Source organism: Pseudorasbora parva, chromosome 16, assembly GCF_024679245.1.
Source record: "Pseudorasbora parva isolate DD20220531a chromosome 16, ASM2467924v1, whole genome shotgun sequence".
NCBI classification, from domain to species: Eukaryota; Metazoa; Chordata; class Actinopteri; order Cypriniformes; family Gobionidae; genus Pseudorasbora; species Pseudorasbora parva.
Window position 1 is genome coordinate 38,648,400 of NC_090187.1, and position 25,053 is coordinate 38,673,452.

General features: G+C 36.7%; 1 protein-coding gene across 1 annotated transcript; it reads left to right on the top strand.

Annotated features, from left to right (window-relative positions):
• The first annotated feature begins 6,567 nt into the window (after positions 1–6,567).
• Positions 6,568–21,480, top strand: gnrhr4 (gonadotropin releasing hormone receptor 4). The gene is made up of 4 exons (XM_067418935.1): positions 6,568–6,940; positions 7,260–7,946; positions 10,905–11,109; positions 16,712–21,480. The coding sequence occupies exons 2-4, from the start codon at positions 7,398–7,400 to the stop codon at positions 17,176–17,178; spliced, it is 1,221 nt and encodes a 406-aa protein (XP_067275036.1). The 5' UTR covers positions 6,568–6,940; positions 7,260–7,397; the 3' UTR covers positions 17,179–21,480.
• The last annotated feature ends 3,573 nt before the right edge of the window (positions 21,481–25,053 follow it).

Below are 25,053 nucleotides of genomic sequence, written 5' to 3' on the forward strand. Positions count from 1 at the left end.
CTATGTGAGAGAAGAAGTGCAGATAATCATATAATAATTAACTTAGATAAATTAACATATGTGCCGACGGCCATATGCTTTTATCCTTATAGAGTATTTTTTAAACTAAACATTTACATAGTTATTATATGTATCAAAGGCATAAACGGTTTATGTGACTTTTTTATACATGTAAGTATGTCATACAAAAATAGTACAGCATTGGTTGCTGATAAAGTAAATATTGTTCTATATGCATTATCCAACATAAAAAAAGAAACTGTGACATGAACTTACACTGATTTAAAAAAGACAAACACACAAAAGTCCAACATGGTGGTAACTAATATATTCTGGAATATATTTTATATGTGATGTTATGAAATACTTTTTTCGTGCATGCTTATTATGCGAACTTGTAATACATTATATTGCGTTGCAAAGGACAAGTCAGAATATTGGGCAGTTAAATTAATAGAGCTGGATGAACATTCAACCTTATTTCAGACAATTCTGCTGTTGAAATGTACCGTAACACTCAGTTGGGTCTAACTGTAACGAGTAGGCTATATGAGAATGAAATCTGAATGTGTGTGTAAAACACTCCGGGATTGTTTGCTTTTACAGGCTAATTGCTTCAATTTGATGCACACACGCACATATGGAGCTATAAATAAATGCATGCATTCATATATGAAGCAATATTACATGAGAGTGTTAATGATGCACGAATTGCTGTTAATACAAGTGACACTAAATTTAACCTGTTAACTGTCACCCCCCTTTTTGAAAATATACATGAAAATTCACTATCCAAACTTAAATGGTTGCAATTCAGGAATACGTTGGAATATAGAAATATGTTTGGTATCATTGTAAAGAAGTCAGTCAGCAGAGTATTGCTCAAGTGAAATCACTTCAAAAAATTAAAGTATACAAAAGTTATGGAAGTTTAAATTTACTGTAAATCAAATATACTGTACAAGATATTTAATATATGTAAAAAATAATTTGTACTCTAAAATGACTATCAAATCAAAGCCATATGTCTAATCAATTTTTGTTCCAAATTTGAAGTTAATATCACAAAAATTGAAGTTCCCATGAGATTTTGTTTATGCGCTTTACCAAAAATAGCCACCGGGTGGCTTTTTAATGCAATTTCCTGTGTCAAAATTACATATATTTTTTCAAAATATCACAAAACAGTTTGTAGATATAGAACCGTGAGACTCAGACCTTTCCGACGATATGCGTTTTGTCAAGATTAGAAAAGGTTTTCATTATGAAGTAGTTAAATAAATATGAAATATGACGACGCCTCTTGGGGAGGAGCCTGTTAGAATAATTTAGAGCACCGTTTCCATGGTAACACAAGATCCGATTTCAAAACGGTTTTCACAGGATGAATCTTGAGTTCGTAAGCTTTCGAATGATATATATATATAGAATAAATATAGGATATAATTGTTTTATACATGCAGTGGCAAATGGGCCCGCCGGTGGGCCAGTGACACTTAACAGGTTAAATCAAGCAAAGATGGCATGAGTCGTTTCGGAAAAGAGTGATAAGGACACTACTGTGTAACACTGCTTTTATAAAACATTTTAATAAAAATTATGTTAATTTTGGAATGACATACATTTTAGACACAACGCCAGTTACTCGCTTTTGCTCGAAAATAGTTCCAAAGCCATAGTTAGTTTTTTTTAGTTTTAGTTTTATTTGTTTATTTTCGAACATGAGAGAAATAAAAATACAATAATGTTCAGACATTATTAAAAGAAACAAATAAAGGTGAAAGATAAAAAAATTAATTAATTCTATCTCATGAACGAAAAAGGAGTAGGATGAAGTAAAACTTATATACTCATACCCCTTTAATTATTATTTTTCTTTAAATAACATGCATATGCCTACGCCTACTCATACACATATATACATCAACACATATACATACTCATGTACACATTTGTATTTATACATACATACACCCATATATATACCTATACCCCTATATCCACCGACACATACACATACCTCCACATGCCATATACATACATGCATAAATTCAAAATAACCACTAACAAATGTTATAACTCTTAACAAAGGAGCGCTCCCATTTTCCTACAGTACTTCTTGATACTTCTTAAGAATTTTTTCTCTATACATTTTTTTAAAGAGGAATATGTTCTTGAGTCTGGTCTTCACCTACTGGTGCAACGATTCAGCCTGCTAAAAAAATCAATTTTACTATTTTATCTTTGTTTGAATTTTTATGGTGTGAATCAACATTAAGGTTTAACATAAGATTTTTGCTGTAAAATATCCAAAAACCACTAGGCCAGTGTTATTTTGTTCAGTTGGGTACTTACAATATCCCAAATGTTTCCAACTATTTGTAAATCGTGAGAAAATTTTGATTTTAACCAAGGAGGATGAACGTGTGAAAGTCTTTTTAACAAACTGAGAAACCAAAAGTGGACCAGTATCAACGTTTTCAAGATGGTAAGAGCCTCGCAACAAACATCGACTTGGCAGAGATGCCGTTCTTGCATGCGCAGCTTTATTAGACAACTGAGCAAAAAAACGAATCAATGTTATGTAGCTCAACACGATGAAATGTGTTCAGTATGATGTTAGTGTTGGTGTAGCTCACTGCTAGTCTCATACAGCCGATAAACTTACACACAAAATAACAAAACTTTCAACATACAAATGCAGTTTAGACAGTGTAGACCAAGTAAAACAGCATTGTGTTTCCTCACAATTTGAAATTGTCTAATAAACTGACCTGCAATTCAGCATTTGTGGGAAGTTCGGTAGAATGAATGTCCTCATTTTCTTTATACACACGTGACATGTGGTGCTGATGATAATCATAACACAGTCATGTTAAAAAAACATGAATGCATTCACTCATCCATAAACATAACTTCGTCATAAACATTATTAGATCCATCGGTATGACAAGAAGTTCCATGATTCCCTTAATGTTTTCTCTAAGGTTCAAACCAAGACAAAAACATTTCAAGTCCTTTTGTTGTCAATAAATGTATCCCTTAAAATAATATTTGATCACCAAAATGTAACGTTTAAAAAAATCTTTATGCCTCAAAATAGCTTGCTTCATTAAGCGGTCTTATTATCAAACAGCTAATAATATGTTGCTAATGTTACACAATCATGTTTCGGTTCGCCACCTCAGTCTGCCTTCTAAAAATCAGCATCCTTTGAAAATGCTTTGATGTTTTCCTAACATAATGTGCATCATATACATATAATTCACTCGTTATATTGATAATTGTACCTGATTTTTCATATCAACTGAAAAATACTGGGATAATCTATAGCTTCTCTTAAGACTCCCCTGGTTCGCAGCATAGTTATGATATGCTAAAGCCCACCCGCAAGTTAACGTGATGGTTTACAAGGTAGGCCTAGTTTGTGACACCGGCGATTTTCAAACTGCATTTTTCAGACTAACCAACCGATGTATGAAAATCAGAAATTTATTCAGAGAACCTTCCAGACATTGTAAAAACTATGGCTACTTGTAAGTTCCTGTGTGCAAAAATGGATCTATGTAATATTGCCATGCATGACTCTTTATTCTGTACTTTATTAACAAAGTAAGGATTGCTTAAGTTTTCTCTTTGAACAGACCAAAATAGTGTGCATATCTCTTGGGGCTATATCTCTTATAGAAATGTGTGGGGAAGTAATATTGATTTCAATTTAAGCTCCTCTATTGCTGTAAGGGTAACCCTCCTTTTATGAGATTTCTGGAAATTAATTTTCTCTGCCTTCTCTGGATAAGTGCAAGACGAGATAAACCTTATATTGTACAGGAAAAGAATAAGAACTAAAAAGTCGATATACAATATTTACAAAAGCACCAATTCGTATAGCAGGTAGGCCTAATCTTCCAATAATACGTTCAAAAGTCTGTCATTCAAATTCTCAGTTGGTTGCAGACATGCTCTGAGAAAGTGTGTGATGGATATTATACCTGTGGAGAGGGTTTAATGCATTCTTCCATTCTCCCCTGTGACAGGATGTCTATACCTGAGTGTGTTTGGGAAGGAGGGGTTGTGTGTGTGTTTGTTTATACATGGTAAGATTTAATGAGAGGAGACAGGGAAGGGCCGTATTTGTTGGTGTGTTGCTGTGCCAGACAGCTCAGTTCCCTTTAGCAGGGAAATGGGGCCAACTCGGACCGTAGCTCAGATCTGTCTGCAACACCCTGAAGCTGAAATGAGCTTGACTTCTGCCACAGCACCCTCTCCTGTCTCCAGATTTGGGTGGGCGAGAGGGACCTTCAGGTCACTATGAAATTAATTTTCCTTGCAGCAGCAGTGCTGGCACCTTCTCTTTAATACAAAGCCTCACTGAAATCAATTACTGTCATGCTAATGCTTAGGAGATATGTTTTAATCAGGAGAGCACACTGTACTCATTACATATTCAAATGTGGTGATTATTAAGGGTGCCAATGTTGAGACCTGTTTGGGGCTTCATCATAATAGTGGAGTGCAATGCAAAACCCACATCACGCCTGCAGTGAGTAAATTATAATTAAAAGATTGTTATACAATTAATTAAAGGGTTATAATTTTGAGAAAGATCTGCAAATCTTCCCATATTGTCAAAGAAAAAAAACTATTATTCACTTCCAGACTATATACGAGAACATTAGTCTAATCGGTCTATTTTGGTCTTGACAAATTAAATAAATTGCACACTAATTAAGTCTAATTAATTAAATTAAAACAAAATAGATTATTAAAATGAATATAAATACAGTTTATTGTGTGCTTAACTAGAGATTCCTGATTCACCTATTTGGCTTTATTGATTTCATTTCAATCATATTATGTTCTCAAAGGCCTGCTGGAGGTCTCAGATTTTTTCACGTAAGGTTGCAGGCTCATTTTCTGTGTGTGTCAGTGAAACGGGTCTCTCTATTATAGATATCTTTTTGAAGTGTGTGCGGAATGCTAAATGAACCGGTCATAAATAACTTATGTTTTTAAAAATCACCTTCCAAGCAAATTCTTGTTGATGCCAACAGACTGCTCACAGAGTTCAGCAAAAGTGAGACGTCAGGCAAAGTGGGATAATTAAATCAGACCTGAAAATGATCTATTATGACTTTTAAGATTTTATACTATTTAAATTTTATGCAGATTTTATGTATGAAGCTTTTAGATTCACACAGCAGTGGCTTAGGTCAGTCTAATTTTAAGAGAAGCAACTTTTTAAAAGACCTTTTTAAGGTCATTACTTGAGGTCTATTTTGCATAAACTGTTTGTCAAACAGCAACTATTTTATGATACATTTAAAGTGCTGATATTATGCCTAGAGGCCTGTTCACACCAAGAACGATAACCACCATAGTGTCCACACCAACACATGATATAGTCCGCGCTGAAGTTTTGTCGTCTGTCGCTTTAAATGCTCAAGCTCTTAATGCAGGATTGATTCTAATTGGCTAACATGTCTTTATTGTTTATCAGCAGCTTTATCTCTCTGTGCCGTTATTGTTATAGTTGTGGTGAGGAGTCTGCTATTCTTTCATATTTAGAAGGATTTTAAGAACTATATTTTTTGAATGGACCTTAATACTGCATCCCAATTTGCATACATCTGTTTTATTTTCATTATTATATGCCGTTTTAGTATTCAAAATTAGAATTAGTGTCTCAAAACATAAGGTGTGAGACATTATTATATGCCGTTCTAGTATAAATAATGTGAGTTGTGTTCACTGAAAATTCCCACAAGAAAAACTTACACTTTAAATACCCAGAAGATGCATCTTGGCCCGGCCCCAAATGGCACATTTCATATGCTGCACTTTCAGTCTTTTGGACTTACAATGGCTGCCAAGAGCAGGGTGTCCAATTTGTCATTTTAGATTTTAAAAGGGTGCTCATTTTGCTTATGGTTTAACTGAGTCATCGACAGTCAGCAGCAAGTACACTGGTCAATAAATGGATAGAAAATATTTGTTTTATTTAACATATTTATTATTGGAGGTTTGCATAGTAGCCTATTCTGATTTTTAATTTCACTGATTTTATTTTATTCTCACATTTAGTCTAGAACTACCATAACAATCATATTTACACACAATGCCTCAGCACTTAGGGTCTCTCTCAACATGGGGACATGAGAGCTGTGTCAATAAATGGGAAAACAAAGTGACTTGTGCTACTTTAAAAAACAAAACAAAGATATTTTGTTGTATATTTAAAAGTAGCCTAATGTGTTGTTTAACTAGTTACTTTAAAAAAGATTACTTTTGTCAAGTAACTAGTAAAGCAACACATTAGGCTACTTTTAAATCTACTCTGGTTTAGGTTGAATTAGTGAATCTACATCGCTAAATATGGATCACAGCAAGTTCGTGAACACAATTGACCTGCGTAAAAGATGATGACAGTTCAAACTGACACGCGCAACGAGAGCGAGAGCGAGCGCGGGTGTTGTCAAGTGACGCGCGAGGGAATTAAGAGGTGGAAAGTCCGTGTTTGCGCGCAGCGCGCGCTTCACCAGAGACAGCAGAGCAGACACGCGCGGACATTCACACATCACTCTCCAACTGGAATAGATAGCACAGAGGTTGCTATTGAAGATACATATCAGTTAATCTTATCTGAAAATTACTTTTTACAGAATTTCCGTTCATTTAAACAGCACTTTCTCTCTGAAAAAGTAGAGGTTGGTGCCTTTTTTAGTTTCAAATCAGTCTGAATAATTCCAAGACGAGTACCTTGCGAACAGGTGTTTGAAGTGTTGGAAAAGAGCTACATTTGAACTTAAACATCGGATGTTGGATGATATAAATCAACCGAGGTCTTGTAGTCAGTAAGATGAACAAACAACTATTTATTTCAAGGTCATTGGATTTATATTTTCTGCTCTAAGTGATCTTACCAGGAGAGCCGCTTCAGGTAAGTTACATTTAATATTAATAATAATAATAATAATAATAATAAAATAACGACTTTTAGGTGAATATATGATGTGTTTTTGACTTTTAATACTTATTTTAAAACCATAAAAATAACAAAAAACATCATTTTTTAGCAATGCAGTTAAACAGTAAATAAGAGTAATCAATATCAAAATTGCATTATGAGGCTAAAATTTTTTTCAAATATAATGGCAATTTTTGTAATTGTGAAATGCATCAGGCTGTTCTACAAACACTTGGACAGTTTAATATCTGAAAAATATACTCAATGTTTTCTCTTTTTTATCTCACTTTAGAACTCTCAAATAAAGGAGCTTTTACTCTAACTGTCTATCACTCCTCTGGAATCATCATCATCATGGCTCGTCTGTAAACCTCATTGTGCAGCAGGTAGCCGAACGAATGCAGCAAACACACGCTTTTGCTCTTCAGTGATGAATGACAGCTCTCCAACATCTGAGAACATCATGTTTCACCAGCTGACTGCAGACGCCCTCAATGGCAGTTGTGACTATACCTTGCCCTTGTGCAACAATAGTGCAGGTGAAGCGGCATTGCAGCTGCCCACTTTTTCCATGGCAGCGAAAGTGAGGGTGATAATCACCTTCGCTCTTTGCGCAGTGTCAGCTGTGTGCAACCTCGCCGTTTTGTGGGCTGCCAGCACCAATAACAAGCGCAAATCCCACGTGCGAATTTTAATCATGAACCTCACCGTTGCCGACCTGCTGGTGACTTTCATCGTGATGCCAGTGGATGCGGCTTGGAACATTACGGTTCAGTGGTTGGCAGGTGATCTGGCTTGCAGATTGTTAATGTTTCTGAAGCTCGTGGCTATGTACTCCTGTGCATTCGTGACTGTGGTCATAAGCCTGGACAGGCAGTCGGCCATTCTCAACCCTCTGGCCATCAATAAGGCTAAGAAGAAGAACAAAATCATGCTGAGTGTGGCCTGGGTGATGAGTGTTGTTCTCTCTGTCCCTCAGGTGAGGAGCTGCTTGAGTGATTTTCTGTGTTTTTCTTTGTCTTTTCTCTGTGTGCTGCATTACTCAGATTCACAAGGACCCCCCCAGAGTCTGGCGCAACACCCTGAATCATGTAGAGAGATCGAAATGAAAACGACAGGAGGTTTAACTACTTGCCTTCTTATATTTATATTTGTTAAAATAATAATAATCTGGTTTTAAACCACAAATTCATTCATTTAAAATAAAAAATGTATTTGACATTTTTTTATCTTTTTGTTGAAGTCTGCTATTCAGTTTTTAAAACAGATGAAAATGAAAATTCTGTCTTCATTTACTCACTCTCATATTTGACTTTCTTTCTTCCATGGAGCACTTTAACAGAATATCCAAACTGCTCCAATTAAGGCCGTCAAGTACAATGCGTGTGTGTGTGTGTGTGTGTGTGTGTGTACATCTCTATTCATGTACATCTCTATTCCATCTGTGTCTCTATTCCTGTGGGGACTTCAACCTGAATGCACATAGACTCATGGGGACTTGTGTCCCCATCAGATAACAAGCTTATAAATCATACAGAATGAGGATTTTTAAAAATGTAAAAATACAGAAAGTTTTGTGTGATGGGTTTAGGTGTAGGGTTAGTATAGGGGATAAAATATACAGTTTGTACAGTATAAAAACCATTACATCTATGGAGAGTCCCTACAAAGATAGTGAACCAGACATCTGTGTGTGTTTGTGTGTGTGTGAGATTTGGGCAAACCCTACATTTTGGGGACAAACTATCCTCACAAAAATGGCAATATACAAAATATTTGACCTTGTGGGGCATTTTTTGGTCCCCATGAGGGAAAAAACTAATAAATCATACTAAGTGAGTTTTTTTGAAAATGTAAAAATGCAGACAGTTTTACCTCGGTTTAGGGGTAGGGTTAGTGTAAGGGGGTAGAATATACAGTTTTTACAGTATAAAAAATATTATGTCTATGGAATGTCGCCAACATGTGTGTTTGTGTGTGTGTGTGTGTGTAATCATTAGTCATGATCTTCATTCCATCTCAGATCTCACTTACATTAAATAGCACTTTACACCATGCTTGAAGTCACAAATGCTGTACGCCACATACGTCACAATGCACCAAATATTAATATGCGCATATTGAAATCATAAAAGACATGAACGCCATGGCAGAAGGAAACAGTTAACCTTAATGTCCCTCACACAAAGAAGCCATAAATGGATGGTACTGCTTTAACACCATATAATAATTCCATTTTCATAATACTGAAAAAAGCAGCGTGATGATTCTGCCTACTGTCTCCTTTTGTGTTTTACGGAAAAAAATAATGTCATGTGTGGTACAATATCAGGATCAGAATAAAGGATGACAATTTTTATTTTGAGATGAACTATTCCTTTAATGTATTACTGTATTTTGTGTAACATATGTATTTACATGGGTCAGAATGTCTTTTAGATCATAAAAAAACACGTTTTAAATCAGTAACATATTCAGTAGTATCCCTAGAACTGGTGTAAAATTAGAATCAGAGCTAGAAAGTGTTGCAAAATGCATACATGTTCATAGATTAGTTCAACAATTACAGTACATGCTCTCATCAGCCCTTTAATTTCACCTCAGATTTGACATAATGACTGGCGCTGAGACACATTACTCAACATTAGCAACACACACGGACATGCACTCCTGTTGGGTTTTCACGTTTTATGGAGACGTTCCATAGACATAATGATTTTTATACTGTACTAACTTTATATTCTATCCCCTAACCATAAACCTACCCATCACAAAAACATTTTTACATTTATAAGCTGTTTTCTTCATGGGGACCAAAATTTTTTCCCACAAGCATTTTGGATATTACCATCCAGATGGATATTTACCAGGACCACACACACACATTTGCTTTTATGAATTGTGGAAACATTCCACAGGCGTAATGTTTTTTATACCGAACAAACCGTATTCTGCATTTTTACTTTCTTAAGAAAAGAAAAAAAAATAATTCTGTATGATTTATAAGCATTTTGAAAAGTGGGCACATGGGGAATGTCACCTTTTTCTGTAATACCTATGTCATACCCATGCATTATACACATTTGTGTCCTGATATGTCACAAAAACAAGAGTGTGCACACACACACACACTCAATCATATAAATTTGATATTTTCTTAAATGAGCTTGAAATTACAATTTCTGAAACGCAGCGAGAACTACTGTGGGATGAGTGTTAATAAACAGTGATTCTCAATCAGAGGAGGCGTGCACATTTTAAAACACTGCAGTTGAAGTAATAGATGCAGAGACCTCTTTATTTGCTCCTCCTGATGAAGTAGAGCGTTTATAATCAGTGTGCTTTCAAGTTTAGAGAAAGCTGATGACGGGTCGGCCAGGTAAAAGAATGAGAGCATATTACAAGCACCGAAACTCAACAGTAAAACACAGTGTGACCACAGATTGTGTTTGAATGAGGTTATTTCACAAAGATATTGTAGAAGATACAAGGTCACAGCGGGCTAAAGCGGATATTTTGTTGTCATTTGTTTTTGTGAATCACAGATGGCTTCAGCCTGTTTGTCAGTATGCCAATCTCATTTGTCATTTGGGAGTCTCCTTGTCTTATATAGAATATGTCAGGCATCATAATATTTATGAAATGTTCTGTGAAAGACTGATCCCGGGAACACTGACTGAATCCTGAGCCTTAGCTGAAGGGGATATATGCCACATCTAATTTGCACAGCTGACAGTGTTCACTTGATTAGTTGGCTACTGATGTGTAGAACATTTCGCAGTGAACAGCCTCTTAGATTTCTGGGCTAATTTTCCAAAAGAACAATTAGTCATTTTGACGGCTTCTAAATCAAGCTAGTGTTTTAATATATTTGATGGTATTAAACAAAGACAGTGGTTGTGATTGTAATCTGTTGTCTTGCTGAATTCCCCAACAGATGTTTCTGTTTCACAATGTGACCATCACGGTGCCAGCCAATTTCACTCAGTGCACAACCCGAGGGAGCTTCGTCAAACACTGGCAGGAGACCATTTACAATATGTTCACTTTCATTTGCCTCTTCCTGATACCTCTGGCCATCATGATCTGCTGCTACACGAGGATACTGGTGGAGATCTCCCGAAGGATGACCAAAGGAAACAGTAAGTGGAGTTTCATTTGAAAGGAAGCTAATTTGCATACTGTATTAATAGGACCATCACTATGAATTAGGGTGTTCAAAATATGTAGCTTTATAAATGTCATCTTTAAAGGGATACTCCACCGCTTTTTCATATTAAACTGTTATTCCCTTAACTAAGATGAGTTGATACACACCTCTCTCGTCTGAGTACATGCACTTAATCTCTCTGACGCGCGGTGACAATCTGGCATTTAGCTTAGCCCACTAAGCCCAGTTCATTCACTATGGTACCAAACAGAGATCAAGTTAGAAGAGACCAAACACCTTCACATTTCCCCTATTTAAATACAGTTACACGAATAATTGAACGATCAAGTATGATGAAATAAAATAAAACGTGGATTTTTTCTAAGCAGATTAAAAAGAAGAACTGTAATGTATGGCGGAATAGCACTTTTGAGAATACTGGAAAATGAAACGCCTGAAAAATCTTCCCTTAAATCTCCCCTCGCCCTCTCATTTCCGTCAATAGGGAGAGAGGATTTTTCATGCGGGACTTCTTAGTCAAAGTACTCTCAGAAATGTTATTCCGCCAAACATTATAGTTCTCCTTTTTAATCAGCTTAGAAAAGCGGCACGTTTTATTTTGTGTCACCATACTTTCGTTCAGCTATTCGTGTAACTGTATTTAAATAGGAAAACCATGGAGGTGTTTGGTCGCTTCTAACTAGGGGTGTCCATGGTTAACCGATAAACCGCTTAACCGTTAAAAATTGCATAACCGAGTGAAACATTTTGCTCGGTTAAGTGGCGTCAATGACGTGCTTTGAATGAAAAATTTGAATTTTTATATTTTTGCACCACTAGAGACCGCCAGAGTGCTCCCAGACATTTCTAATATCCACAAGAAGAAGTCATGACCAGCTTTTTTTTTCTTTTTCTTTTTTAACATGAAGCGGGCAAAGAAAAGTACAGCGTGGGAGCACTTTAAAATTGAGAGTGACGGGGCAAAATGCAAGTATTGCAATGCAGTGTTTACCGCATTTTTCAGGCTATAAGTCGCTCCGGAGTACAAGTCGCATCAGTCAAAAAATGCGTCATAAAGAGGAAAATAACAGAAGTCGCACTGGACTATAAGTCCCATTAGGGCAGAAGCAGAGCGGGAGCCACGCGCGCTGTGCATAACGGAGCAGAAGAAAGAAAGTTTGAAGTGAGAAACTTGTGAGGGACTAGAGAAAAGCAGAGGTTACTTTAACTGTAATGAATAAAACAAAAAAAGCTAATCGCGGACTGAACGCAAGATGGCCAGAGCTGAAGGAACGAGTCCACAGATGCTTGAACTCTCTGCCGGGAGAGGCTCAGCCGCGCGAGTCAAACGCTGTGGGAATCATTCTCGGCTGCATATTTTACTACATGCCCTAATCATGCAGGCGCCCTCGCGGCCACTCGCATTGCTCGTGAACTGGAGCGCATCTCATCCTAATTTAACGAAACTCAGCGTACGCCTCACAGACATGAAATATATCTTAAGAAAGCTCGAAATGTCTTTTAACAATTTTAAACGAAAAGAAATAGGCTACTCTGATTATGTAATCCATTATGTGCATTTCTCTCTATACACAGCAAAAAACATGTTGGGAGATTTATCACCACGGGTGTTAAAATTATCACTTTCCGGGTGAACATACAGGTCCATCTTTGCTAGTGTTAAAACAACACTGACGAAAGTGTTGGTTATACAAACACTGTGTTAGTGTTTCTTTTTAGTCACTCAAGGTGTTGAGAAATGTATTACTCATAAGTGTACATTTAACACTTTATGGTGATTAATCTCACACACCCAGTGTATTTAATGTTTATTTAATATAAATACTTAAATACTAAAATGGCACTGTGAATGAAATTTAAAACAATTTATATATATTATTTTATTTTTCCCCCAAAAAAATCAAGTGACTACAAATTTATTTGAATATTTATTGAAATTGTAATATATCAATTCCATTACATTTATGTATTTGGCAGACACTTTTATCCAATGCGACTTACACTGCATTCAATACCATTTTTAATAAAAAAAACATTTTTGTCAGTTCTTGCTTTCGCCGGGAATCGCTACAGTAAAGCCATTGTTGTCACACATACAATTGAATAAAACAATTTCTTGTTATACTCCAATGCTATAATATCTTACCATGATAAATCTCTACTGCGTTTCAAACAAGATTAAACAAAGAAACATTCCTCAAGTAATGTTTTAATTGAAAATACAAAAATTCAACATTGTATATATTAAATCAACCTTAATGTTAAAAAAACTGTCTGGTTTGTAATTCATTCTGATAAAAAATACTATTCCTTTATAAATTAATACATTTACATTTGGCAGATGATTTTATCCAAAGCGACTTACATTGCATTCAATGTACGCATTTTTACATTTTGTCAGTTCTTGCTTTCCCAATTCATCGATCCCACGATCTTGGAGTTGATAGCGCTCCTCAAAATGATCCAAACACATAGTATCGTTCCTGTTAAAGAGACACATTTGGTTAAAACAAACACATTAAAAAAATCTAAGATATAAAGTTTCAAACATCTTCAATCAACAAGCAGAGATACTTACATAGCCTGTCTTCCTTTCAGGATCGTTTAGGTTTGTAGAGTAATAATGCCAAGGGCATACATAGATTGTGGCCTTAAGTGGTTTCCTTCTGCAATAATAAACAATATTCCATGAAACAAAAATCCTCCAAAGCAGAAAGCAAACTAAAAGACTCAAAATAATCAGGTCACTTTGTGTTTTACTTCAGGTTATTTTTATACCAACACATAGCAAGAAAACGTTATATTCAAAACATAAGCACTACTGTTACAGATTTACAATGCTACAACTAGAAAAGGCAAGAACTAAGTTGTACAGAAAAAATCGCGCATGGAAGGGCACTAATGCATGTCTGCTCAACTAATACAAAATTAGACGAAAAATGTCAAATAGTACGAGTGTGCAATGTCGTGGAATGTATACGCCAAAACTCATTTCGGCGTGCATATGATACGCACTTTATGGCGTGTATATGACACGCTCTCTTGGGTAGGTTTAGGGTAGTGGGGTGGGGGGGTTCGTATGTATAATACGCCATAAATTGCGTATCATATGCACGCAAAAAACAGCGTATCATATGCACGCCAAAATGAGTTTTGGCGTATATATTCCACGACATTGCACACTCGTACTCGATCTTGAGTTTCTATATATTGACTGAAGCAGTTCATGAAGAAAAGCGTGTCCTACGATGTTTTCGACATTTTGGAGCGCTGTACAGAATGGTTGGCGTATGTTATCAAAGTACCACGAGAAGATTGCTAAAACACACAGAGCATTTCACTCGCAAAATGTTGCAAACCGATCAGTACGCGCAGCGCCGACAATGATGGACCGTGCTATCCGTGGGTGCTCCGCCATGGGATCGAGCCCCGGCGTCACACAAGAAAAAAAAAAATTAAGAGCAATTCATTCATTCGATTAACGTCTGCTTTCTCATTTGAATGACATTTCAAAACACCAGAATTAACTCTTAGTTACGGGGTGAAAGATATAAACGGTCTTATAAAGGTTGGAAGCCCTAAAGATACTTAACGTTATGCCAAATGAGAAGGAATAACTATCCAAGTCCAGTGAGTTAAAAAATGACACATAATGTTAATGCTGCTACATTATTACAAAATTAGTACAACGAAATTAAGTCACTTACGTAAATCTCGTCCTCCATTAACGAATTTAGTGTGTTAGTGGGGGTTATTCAGTTATGTTAAACTGAATGGCGGATCAAAAGCGCGCTAAATTTAAACTGAGGTAAAAAAATAAATAAAAAAAACGCTAACATAGTTAAGTCAACCACATCGGCTACGTTACTCATTATACAAGCTCATTAATAAATCACAAGTTGATAAGATAATAATACTATACTATACCTTGTCCTTGTAACCGTTGTGTGTGCAGGGAAATCCATAAAGATGGAGAGACCGAAGGATGAGCTGGGAAATTTAAAATGCTCTGCACATGCGCAGATGTTGATTGTTAACACCCAAAGGAAACACTGTGCTTTATCACCCAAAGGAAACACTGTGCTTTATCACTAAACAAGTGATAAAGCATATAATATTTGTAAATTAACACCAGATTTTATCACTAGATGCCCAACACCAGGTTTTTATCCCTCAGTAATTTGCTGTGTAGGCGCGTTCACTACGGAGATGGCGGTCGTCAAATTAATAAACTAAAAATAATAACCCTGAAGCACACTATGGTTAACCGAGTATTAACCGCTAAGGGCCTCGGTTAACGGTTAATGAAAAATTAAAAAATGTGCAGCCCTACTTCTAACTGGATCTCTGTTTGGTACCATAGTGAATGAACTGGGCTTAGTGGGCTAAGCTAAATGCTATCAGCATATCACCGTGTGTCAGAGCGATTAAGAGCACACACTGAGGTGAGAGAGGTGTGTATCAACTCGTCTTAGTTAACGGAATAACAGTTTAATATGAAAAAGCGGTGGAGTATCCCTTTAACTCTTTCCGATTGAATTGTCAACTTTAAACCTACTCTGTTGGTTGAACTAGCTTTGAACTAGCACTGGTCTTGATTTCTTCACTTAAAATAACAATCAATGGCTGTGTCCAAAACCGGCCCTATACGCTCATTCACTATTCCCTACATTAGTCCACTAATGTAGTCCACATGAGGAAGTGAATGAAAATGAGTGAGTGAACTCGGACACTGAGTGCACCGGACGGGCTGCTGCTTTTTTTCCCTTCTAGCTGTTTAATAATAATTTGTAACTTAGCAAACTGGCAGCTCCAGAACTAATGAAAATATTTATCTTGAACTCTGTCATGGACTCTAGCATGTATAAACCCTAATTAAACCATTTTTATAATCAATTCAAAAGGAATTTATACCTGTATGATATTACTATGGTTAATTCAGCTGTGGGCACCAACTCTTGGCAAAGAGTAGGAACTAATTTCGTCCGTGCAAATCTAACATTGAATTATGGGTATTCTTTAGCCATTGAGCATACATCAGTTGTACACTGTGCATTGTTGGATTGAATGAGTGTACTCGATAATGTCCACTATGGTTTTGGACACCACTATAAATGGCTGTTCCATCAAATAGTGCCATATTTAAGGGAATAGGAGACGATTTTGGACACAGATATAGACATATTTTCCTGGAATGGAGTAAAAATAAGTTATTGTGCATTTGGAATAAATTGAAGTAAAAGTAAAAATGCCCCACAATTAAATAACTCTGATAAAGCACAGAAGGGATAGTTCACCAAAATGTATATTATGGCATCATTCACTCTCACTCATACCATCCAAACCTGTATAATTGTCTTTCATCTGTGGAACATAAAGGATGTTTTTTTAGAAAATGTTTTTTTTACATACAAAGAGAGGGCCATGACATTTTTGACCATGAGAGTCAAACCATGAGAGACCATGAGAGGAAAGAGTTAATATAAGAGTGAACTATCCTTTTAAGTACAGAAAAAAGTGTTTGGACCATCATATATATTCTGTAAAAGTATAAAAATCTTCTCGTTTTACAGTTTCTTCAAAGGAAGTCCATTTGCGCCGCTCCAACAGCAACATCCCAAAGGCCCGTATGAGGACTTTGAAAATGAGCATAGTCATTGTGACGTCTTTCATAGTTTGTTGGACGCCGTACTACTTGCTGGGTCTCTGGTACTGGTTTCTTCCTGACGATTTAGAAGAGACCGTTTCTCACTCGCTGACTCACATGCTGTTTATTTTTGGACTTTTTAATGCAATTCTGGATCCCATCACTTATGGCCTCTTCACTATCCATTTCCGCAAAGGACTGAAGCGTTACTGTCACAACGCAGCCGTAATCACAGAGTCAGAAAATAACTCCATCATGACGGGCTCATTGAAATGCTCACCATCTCCGTTCCGCATGAAAAAAATGACCCAGACAGGTCCAGGAGCTGATCCAGAGCACAATACGGTGGGTGGGAAAGACAAGAAGCCAGTTGACAGTAAAAACAAGGAATAGTGGCAACCCAACCAATCCAGCCTTGAAAGTGTCATTTGGTCAGAGATACTGATGTGACAAGGCGGGCCTTGTACTGGCTGTCCGACTGCTCACAAGAACAATGAGACAACAACAACACATACCTGCCTGTGCTCCTCAACATAATGAGAGACGTTTGAATTGAGCTCAAGTGCGTGGGATCTTTTAAGTCATTCACTGATGAGCTGTGTAATTTACTCGTTATATTTAATACCCATCAATTTTCCTGATTCAGGTGATTAAGTGTTGTAATCATTTGCTCTTTACTAAATATGCCAATCATGTTTTTTCCCCCTGCGGATTAATTAGACCATTGCTACTTGTGGCTTTTGTTTAAAATGTCATTTACATCAAGAGGTTTTCTCTCTGTTTTTTTTCTTTCCATCTCACAAATCTATGTAGTTCAGCATCTACACCTGCTATCACAAAGGGCATTGCTCCTGAATTGCTTGTTTGTAAGGAAATTGCTTTCATCTACAAACAAATAAGATGTATGGCGTTTATGAGATATTACAAACGCAAATGAATGCACACCGGTTCTTGAATACTTTTCTGGTGTTAATGGGAAACGTTCATTTGTACCTTTTCAGGAATCTTAACACAGCCTCTTGAGATGGTATGGTTTAATGTGTCGACTTTTTATTGAAGAGATTCATAATCACTAACCAGCCTGAAGAGGTCCTGAATTTAGGGACTGTGCTATTCATATTCGGCCAGGGTTGTTTGAAGAAGCATTCCCCAAGTTAGAGTCTCGGTCTGTTTGTGATCGCCCTTTGGGGGAGGGGAGGGGAGGGGAGAGGAGGGGGGCTGTTTGCCGCAAGGCCCCCTAAAGCACGAGGCCCCGTGTGGTCTCACCAATCGCACCGCCTTAAGGAAGGCCTGTGGCATTAACATGTTTGCATTAAGGCTGTTATGTGCGATATGGATATGTTGACAGCATCTAAAAGTATTTACGTATATGCAGTATTTTAAATTAATAATTTATGTATAGTTAAAAAAAAATTATTTGTATTTGTATATTTTACAATTATACTTTTTTCCACCCACGCCTACCATGAATCTAACCACTCTTCAAAATAATATAGAAACGTAATAGGCAGATAAATGTACACTGGCAATCATTTTTGTCACAATATACGCTAAAAAAAGGGTGTTGGATTTACATTATTTAATTATGTACATCGGTCCCACATGAATGAATTGCGTTAAACAAACATAATTTGTTCATGTTACTTCAAAATCACAGAATGAATGCATTTTTAGTGACTCAATTAAGTAGTTTCAAAGTGAATTTTATATGACTTCCTGTAAAGATCCAGACATTCAATTTCATATTCATCCACTTCAATTTAATATACTTTAATGTTACACAACTGAATTATAATACTGCACTAGCTAGCTGACAAACTTTTAGCTAGCAAGAGCATATATTAGCATCTTAAAATATTAAAGACATTAAAGGTGCACTATGCAACTTTCCGTCCACTGGAGGGCGCCTATTCTAAACAAAGGTGTAGTTTGATGACGCCAAGTGTGAGCGCAGTATCTTGGGACATGTGGTCTTCACCTCACAGCCGGTGGGAAATAGGACTCGGGCAGAAATCATGTTCATGGATGCGGTTATTAACGTCACTGTAGTGTAAAGCAGAGCAGGAGCGAGTGTTGTGGAGCTGAGCACGGCCGCTGGAGTGTTTGTTATACAAGCACACGGCTCGTGAGTACCGGGACTTTTATTATGACGGCACGGGACAGAAGCGTTGAGAAAATGTATAGCAATTGTGTTGCTTCAGCTCATTTTGAACAAGCAGTATAAATATTTTTTTTCAGTGTACTATTATATACAATACCAGGTCAGTAAGATTTCTTTCTGAATTTAAAAAAAAAAAATTATTCAGTGCAGTGCATTAAATTGATCAAAATGGCAGTAAAACATTTAGAATGTTACAAAAAAATCTGATTCAAATAAATGCTGTTCTTCTGTTTTCAACTTTGAATGTAATAAATGTTATAGCATATTAGAATAATTTCTGAAGGGTCATGTGACACTGAAGACTGGAGTAATGATGCTGAAAATGTGTTCAAATAGAAAACAGTTGTAATAATATTTTATAATATAATAACTACTGTTTTTGGATCAAATAAACGTAGCAGTGGTAAGCTTTTTTTCAAAAACATAAACAGAATGAATCCAAACTTTTGAAGAGTAATGTATATATGAAACATTTGACAAATCCTCTGAAATAAGTTCAGTCTGTTCATAGATTTAGGGCCCTATTTTAACGATCTGAAACGCAAGTGTCAAAGCGCGGAGCGCAAGTAACTTTGTGGGCGGGTCTCGGCGCTGTTGCTATTTTCCCGGCGGGATAAATGGCTCTTGCGCCCGGCGCAAATCTAAAATGGTTTGGTCTGAAGTAGATTCATTATTCATAGGTGTGGTTTGGGCGTAACGTGAATAAACCAATCAGAGCGTCATCCAACATTCCCTTTAAAAGCAGCAGCAAATTCCATTATGGATCGCTATTATTATGGTGTATTTACCAGGCGCACGCCAGGAGCGGTTCACAGCCGAGGAGACTGATGTTCTTGTAAGAGCAGTGAAAGACAGAGAAGTTGTGTTGTATGGGGATGGGAGAAACCCACCCAAAATAGCGTCAGTTAAACAGTTTTTTCAGTTTTTCAGTCGATTTTTTTTCCTGGTTCTTGACGGACAAACCAATTTGTCAGATGTCCTTATATTCATATATGTCTTGCCACTATTGGGCAAACAGGTCTGATCCTTAATTATTAGCCTGAATAATTTGTAAGCTAGATTTATGCCTATTTTTTCACATCTTCGTGGCACACCACAATGATTTCCGTCATCTCACGTGTTAATATTTTTTTAGTGTAACAATTTATGATTTGCAAAAATAACTGTTGCATCTGTGTAGATTACATGAGCAAAGTGTATGCGCGTTGTGCACGCTATACATTATGGTCAAGCATGCGCCCTTAAAATAGCAAAATGAACAACGCGCAACGCGCCACTGACTTTAGACTAGTTTTTTTCTGGTCAGTGGCGCAATTGTTTAATGGAACAGCAAAATAGCACCAGGGATTGTTTGCGCCGGAACACGCCTCCTTTTTTGCGCTGAACCACCCAGAGAGCGCAAGTTCATTCACTAGTTTAGCGGCGTGATTCTGTGGAGGGAAAAGTGCACTTTGCGCGGCTGCAAAATAGGAATAACACATGCGTCGGTGTACAAAGTCAATTGCGCTGGGTGCAAGATAGGGCCCGTAATACTTGAATTTTAGATGCTGTCAATAGTTTAATAATCTATGCTTCTGCAGTGTATATTCAAACACAAAAAAACAGAACCACGTTTTACATACAAATACTGACGAATGTTTATAAAGAAAAGGTTGCACTCTCGTCAACACTTACTGTCACATTCCTCGCAGTAGCAGCCAGGAGAACTATTTAGCTTTAAAATGAGGTTAGGTTGATGCATGCGTAAGTGGTGAGTGTGTTTACATCATACTTCTCAGGGAAGGTGCTTCTTTTGTCACAGGGTATTGAAGTCCAACTGGAGACTGACAAACTGTAAAGCTTTCTTTCATTTTAATGTCAGGTAAATACTGTCATCTCTGTTGATGTGACGTTATGTGTACTGACAGTGCTTGAATCATGCATAATGATCAACATTTTTGAGAGCCTTTTTCTGGGTCACGTGACATCTTCTAGTTGTGAAGATAAAAACTGTGTTTGCCGTGTCTCTGCAGGGTGTACGACACGTAGGCCTTCGACCTCAGTGACCCAGATTTTCAACCTCAGTAAATGTAATAGCCCTGCGGGAATGTGCATTTGAGAAGGAAAGTCAAAGAGGAGTGAGTCTTTTCTGTCAATCTGTCATAAGTGAAGTGAAGATCTATACACTTGCACGTGTGTACATTTCCATTAAGTGAACCACAGCTGCTCTTCAATATTCCTTACGGATGGGAACAACATTGAGTCTTAGAGAAACAGTGCCAAATTTACTCATTATATCTGTTTTATATTTGCTGAAGAAAGAGATTAGATAGACAAAGTATATTATTGGATGATGTGAGTATGAAATGGCATTTATATAAACTGTTGACATTAATCTAAAGAAGAAGTTACAAATAATGTTAAAACTTATTTAAATGCATGACACCAACTATGTGTTTTTGAGAAAAAGAAGAAAGGATAAGATGTATTTTCTTTTATTGTGCATGATATATGATGATATTGTATTGTGTGTCATTATGTTGTCTGTTTTTAATGTGAGGCAGTAATAAAGATATTGCTTTCATTTACAATATCCTTGTTTCTTTTAAAAAGCCAATTGATTTCATTTATAATTTAGCCACATGTTGTTGAATATTACTGAAAAAGGTTTAAAGGGGTACTTTCTACACTGAGAAAAGACAAGACATTTTATTTTTATCTCATGGGGATTAAAGACAACAATTCCCAGAATGCTTCGCTGCCCTACAAGGCCACTCCCAATTAGGCTTGGGCGGTAATACGGTAAAATGGTATACCGCGGGATCTAAAAATAGCAACGGTATCAGTTTCAATACCGTCAAACCGTCAAAAAAAAAATTCAGATCAACTTACATATTGCTGATCAACAATTAATTATTAAATATTTAATAAGTTGAACTAATTAAACTATTTACATATTAAATACTATTTATTTGTTAAATGCCTAAATATGTGTATCCGTTGTTGTGACAGCGTGGATGAGAGAGAGAGAGAGAGAGGGGAAAAGACGGCGAGTCGGGCACTGAGTTATTCGGTCTCGAAACTTCTGCAGTTTGGAAGTATTTTGGGTTTTGACGGTAAATACAGACGAGGCAATTTGCAAATTGTGCAACAAAAAGATGACCCTGAGAGATGGAAATACCTTGAACCTAAGGGCGCATATCCGTTAACCACCATCCACTCACTGCTGCGTGGATGAAAAACCGAGCGCACCCTCGGACTATGCTGTAATATTGCCGAAGCCTTTTGTCACACAGCTGGCAATGTAAGCAATAAGCATGAACTCCACAAAAATCAAGTGGACATGGGACTCACAAAAAAAAAATTCAATTGTCTGACAATTGTCTCATAACGGTAAGCATAAAACGTGCAGAGTTTCTCAGGGGCAGGGGCTCAAATGTAAAAAATAAAATAAAAATATAGGCCTATATATATAAGCCAAGCCAACAGTTTGTTGACACTGTCTGAGCCTTACATCATAATGTTTTAATTATTCACGGTAATACCGTATACCGAGGTAAAATAGGGAGGAGGTTTGACGGTATCAAAATTTGGATACCGCCCAAGCCTACTCCCAATGCCACCGCTACTGAATCACTTTCACTTTCCCACCACCGCGTTCATTTTAATAAAATCAGTTCAGTTAGAGAACAGACACTACAATAAAAAACTGAACGTGTCTGTTCAATATAATGTGATTTAGCCGCTGAGTGAGTGTTACAGCACAAACGCAGCAGGAGTCAGAATACATTGTGATGAATGAGCTGATGCACGATCATTTGAATACACTCCAGGGTTTCTACTGATAGAAAGCCCTATGCTAATTGCTGAAGTAATCCTTTAAACAACAATATAATGATTTCAAAGCATTCAGTTCTCACTAAAGAAACGTCATGGATTCATATTCAGACATTTATATTCATAACAGATTTGTACCAAGTGAGTATGTGCAACCCACATTAATGGCAATTATAAAGTTTCTGGGAATCCATAAAACATGTTATGTTAAACAAAAAGCTGAGAAGAAATATGCAATATAACTACAATAGCATAAATTACTGTTCAAGTACATTGACTAATTTACATTCACTCTTCAGGTTATTTAAGATACTGGTTCTTTGCAGCCTTTCAGCCAAGAACAGAATCACGTTTGGCTGGAATATAGTCTCTAAAAAGGGTTCATGATTATTTGAATGATTAAAAAAAAACTCTAAGATGTTTCATGAGAGGTTTTTCAGAACCAGTGTGTTGGTTTCTGGGTTCTTCAAAGCAACAGCTGCAATGTTTTTTTTCTGTAGAGCCAATCATGAAAAACTTTGTTGTGAAATTTATAAAGGTTTTACTGTGATATCTTTGACACAACCCAACTTGTTTCAAACCTGCACCTTTAATTTTTTTAACTGCTAGAATCTTTAATTCTAGCTGAAGACGAGTCAGAATGTCTAAAACAGTGATTAAGATTTGATGTGATATTGATTGGTAATTGTGTCTGTTTAAAGACAATGGCGCTCATTTATCAATATTGCGTAGAAACGGGCGTATATGTTGCGCCTCTCACCGCCTGATTTATGAAGCTGTGATCGCCTCTGCAATCCAGGTGTACGCAATACTTGCCTTGATAAATGCCGCGGCTAAAAACGATCGTCATTAGAATAATATATATTCAAGTCTCTGGGTGTGTCTCAATCAGCTCCCTAGTGCATTACACACAGAAAAATAGGGTTTCAAAATTTTACCTTTAGGGGTACAACAGCCTGTCGCTGGGGCAGTACCCTTAAAAGAACAACGTTGTACCATTTTAACCACAAAAAGGTTCATAGTAGTACTAATATGCACCTTTTAGGAGTAAAAAAGGTACAAAGATGTCCTTTTATGGGTACTGCCCCAGTGACAAGCTAAAGGTACAATTTTGACACTCTATTTTTCTGTGTAGTCAGGGCACTGATCAGGGAGTCAGCCCATTTACTTATGTTCTGATCAGTGCCCTGACTAGTGAACTAGGGAGCTGATTGAGACGCAGGGTCTGCCTAACCCCACGCCCTAATTTTACGCTATGAACACACGGAAGACGGCAAAGAACACTGTCAGAAAAGACTTTTTTTCTGAGAGTGAAGCGAAACTTCTCCGACGTGGAGATCGAGACCATCACCAGGTGGAAAAAAACCAAATAGTTTTATTTGGGAGTTTAAAGAGTGGGATTAAAGGCGACCACAAAAAACTAAATATGGACCCAAATTACGAATACTGTTAATAGTGTGGGGGTTGAGATGCGCACTCCAGCAGTTTAAAAAGCTGTTTGGATGAGAAATTACCTATCACAATGCATTATTTTACAGCACGTGTTTTGAAACAATTAGCATTTGATTTTGTATCACGGCACATGTATTGGGGTGTACAATAGTGATGATGATGTGATGTGGCGTACCATTCATTCACATTAATAATTCCATGACAATTTGTAAGATTCTTCTTCTTATTTTTATTAATATTATGATTTTTATTATTAATGACACATTGTTATTTAGAAGAAGAATGTCGTTATTATTTATTTTATTATGGTTATTATTATTTAAAAGAAGAATGTCATTTTTATTATTTTGTCATTCTGAATTATTTTCAGTCCCAGTCTGTGTGCAGCTGCCGGGCCTAACCCTGAACGTCAGATAAAGCGCACAGGCTCGCCACTGGAGGAATACATGCTTTGGTAAAGTCACACAAATGAAACATCGAAGTCCATTTTGCACAAAAATAAACAATGAATTTATAATTACTATGTTGTTGTTGTTGTTGTTTTTTACAGTGGGTCATATATAGCATATTTTTGTCAATGCGTTTTGTGGTGTTAGGTATTGTTTTTCTGCGCATTTTCGCACTAACTCAAAACGTGCGTACACCACCTCCTGAGCTCGCGTAGGATTTGAGCGTGCCGTATGCCAACATCCATATTGGTAAAAGTCACCATGGTTTTGGATGGAACGTCACATAAGCATAATTAATTTATTTTTTAAAGTTTAAATGAAGCCACTGTTTTCAACAAAGAAAATGTTACGGTAAAAAAAAAAATCTGAATACACAATCTTTTGAGAGCA

What these genes read in the sequence shown, in the direction of transcription:
- gnrhr4 (XM_067418935.1), top strand. Translation starts at nt 7,398, where the DNA reads ATGAATGACAGCTCTCCAACATCTGAGAACATCATGTTTCACCAGCTG. An exon ending in TTGTTCTCTCTGTCCCTCAG is followed by an intron (nt 7,947 to 10,904) that starts GTGAGGAGCTGC and finishes ATTCCCCAACAG; the next exon opens with ATGTTTCTGTTTCACAATGT. An exon ending in AAGGATGACCAAAGGAAACA is followed by an intron (nt 11,110 to 16,711) that starts GTAAGTGGAGTT and finishes CTCGTTTTACAG; the next exon opens with TTTCTTCAAAGGAAGTCCAT.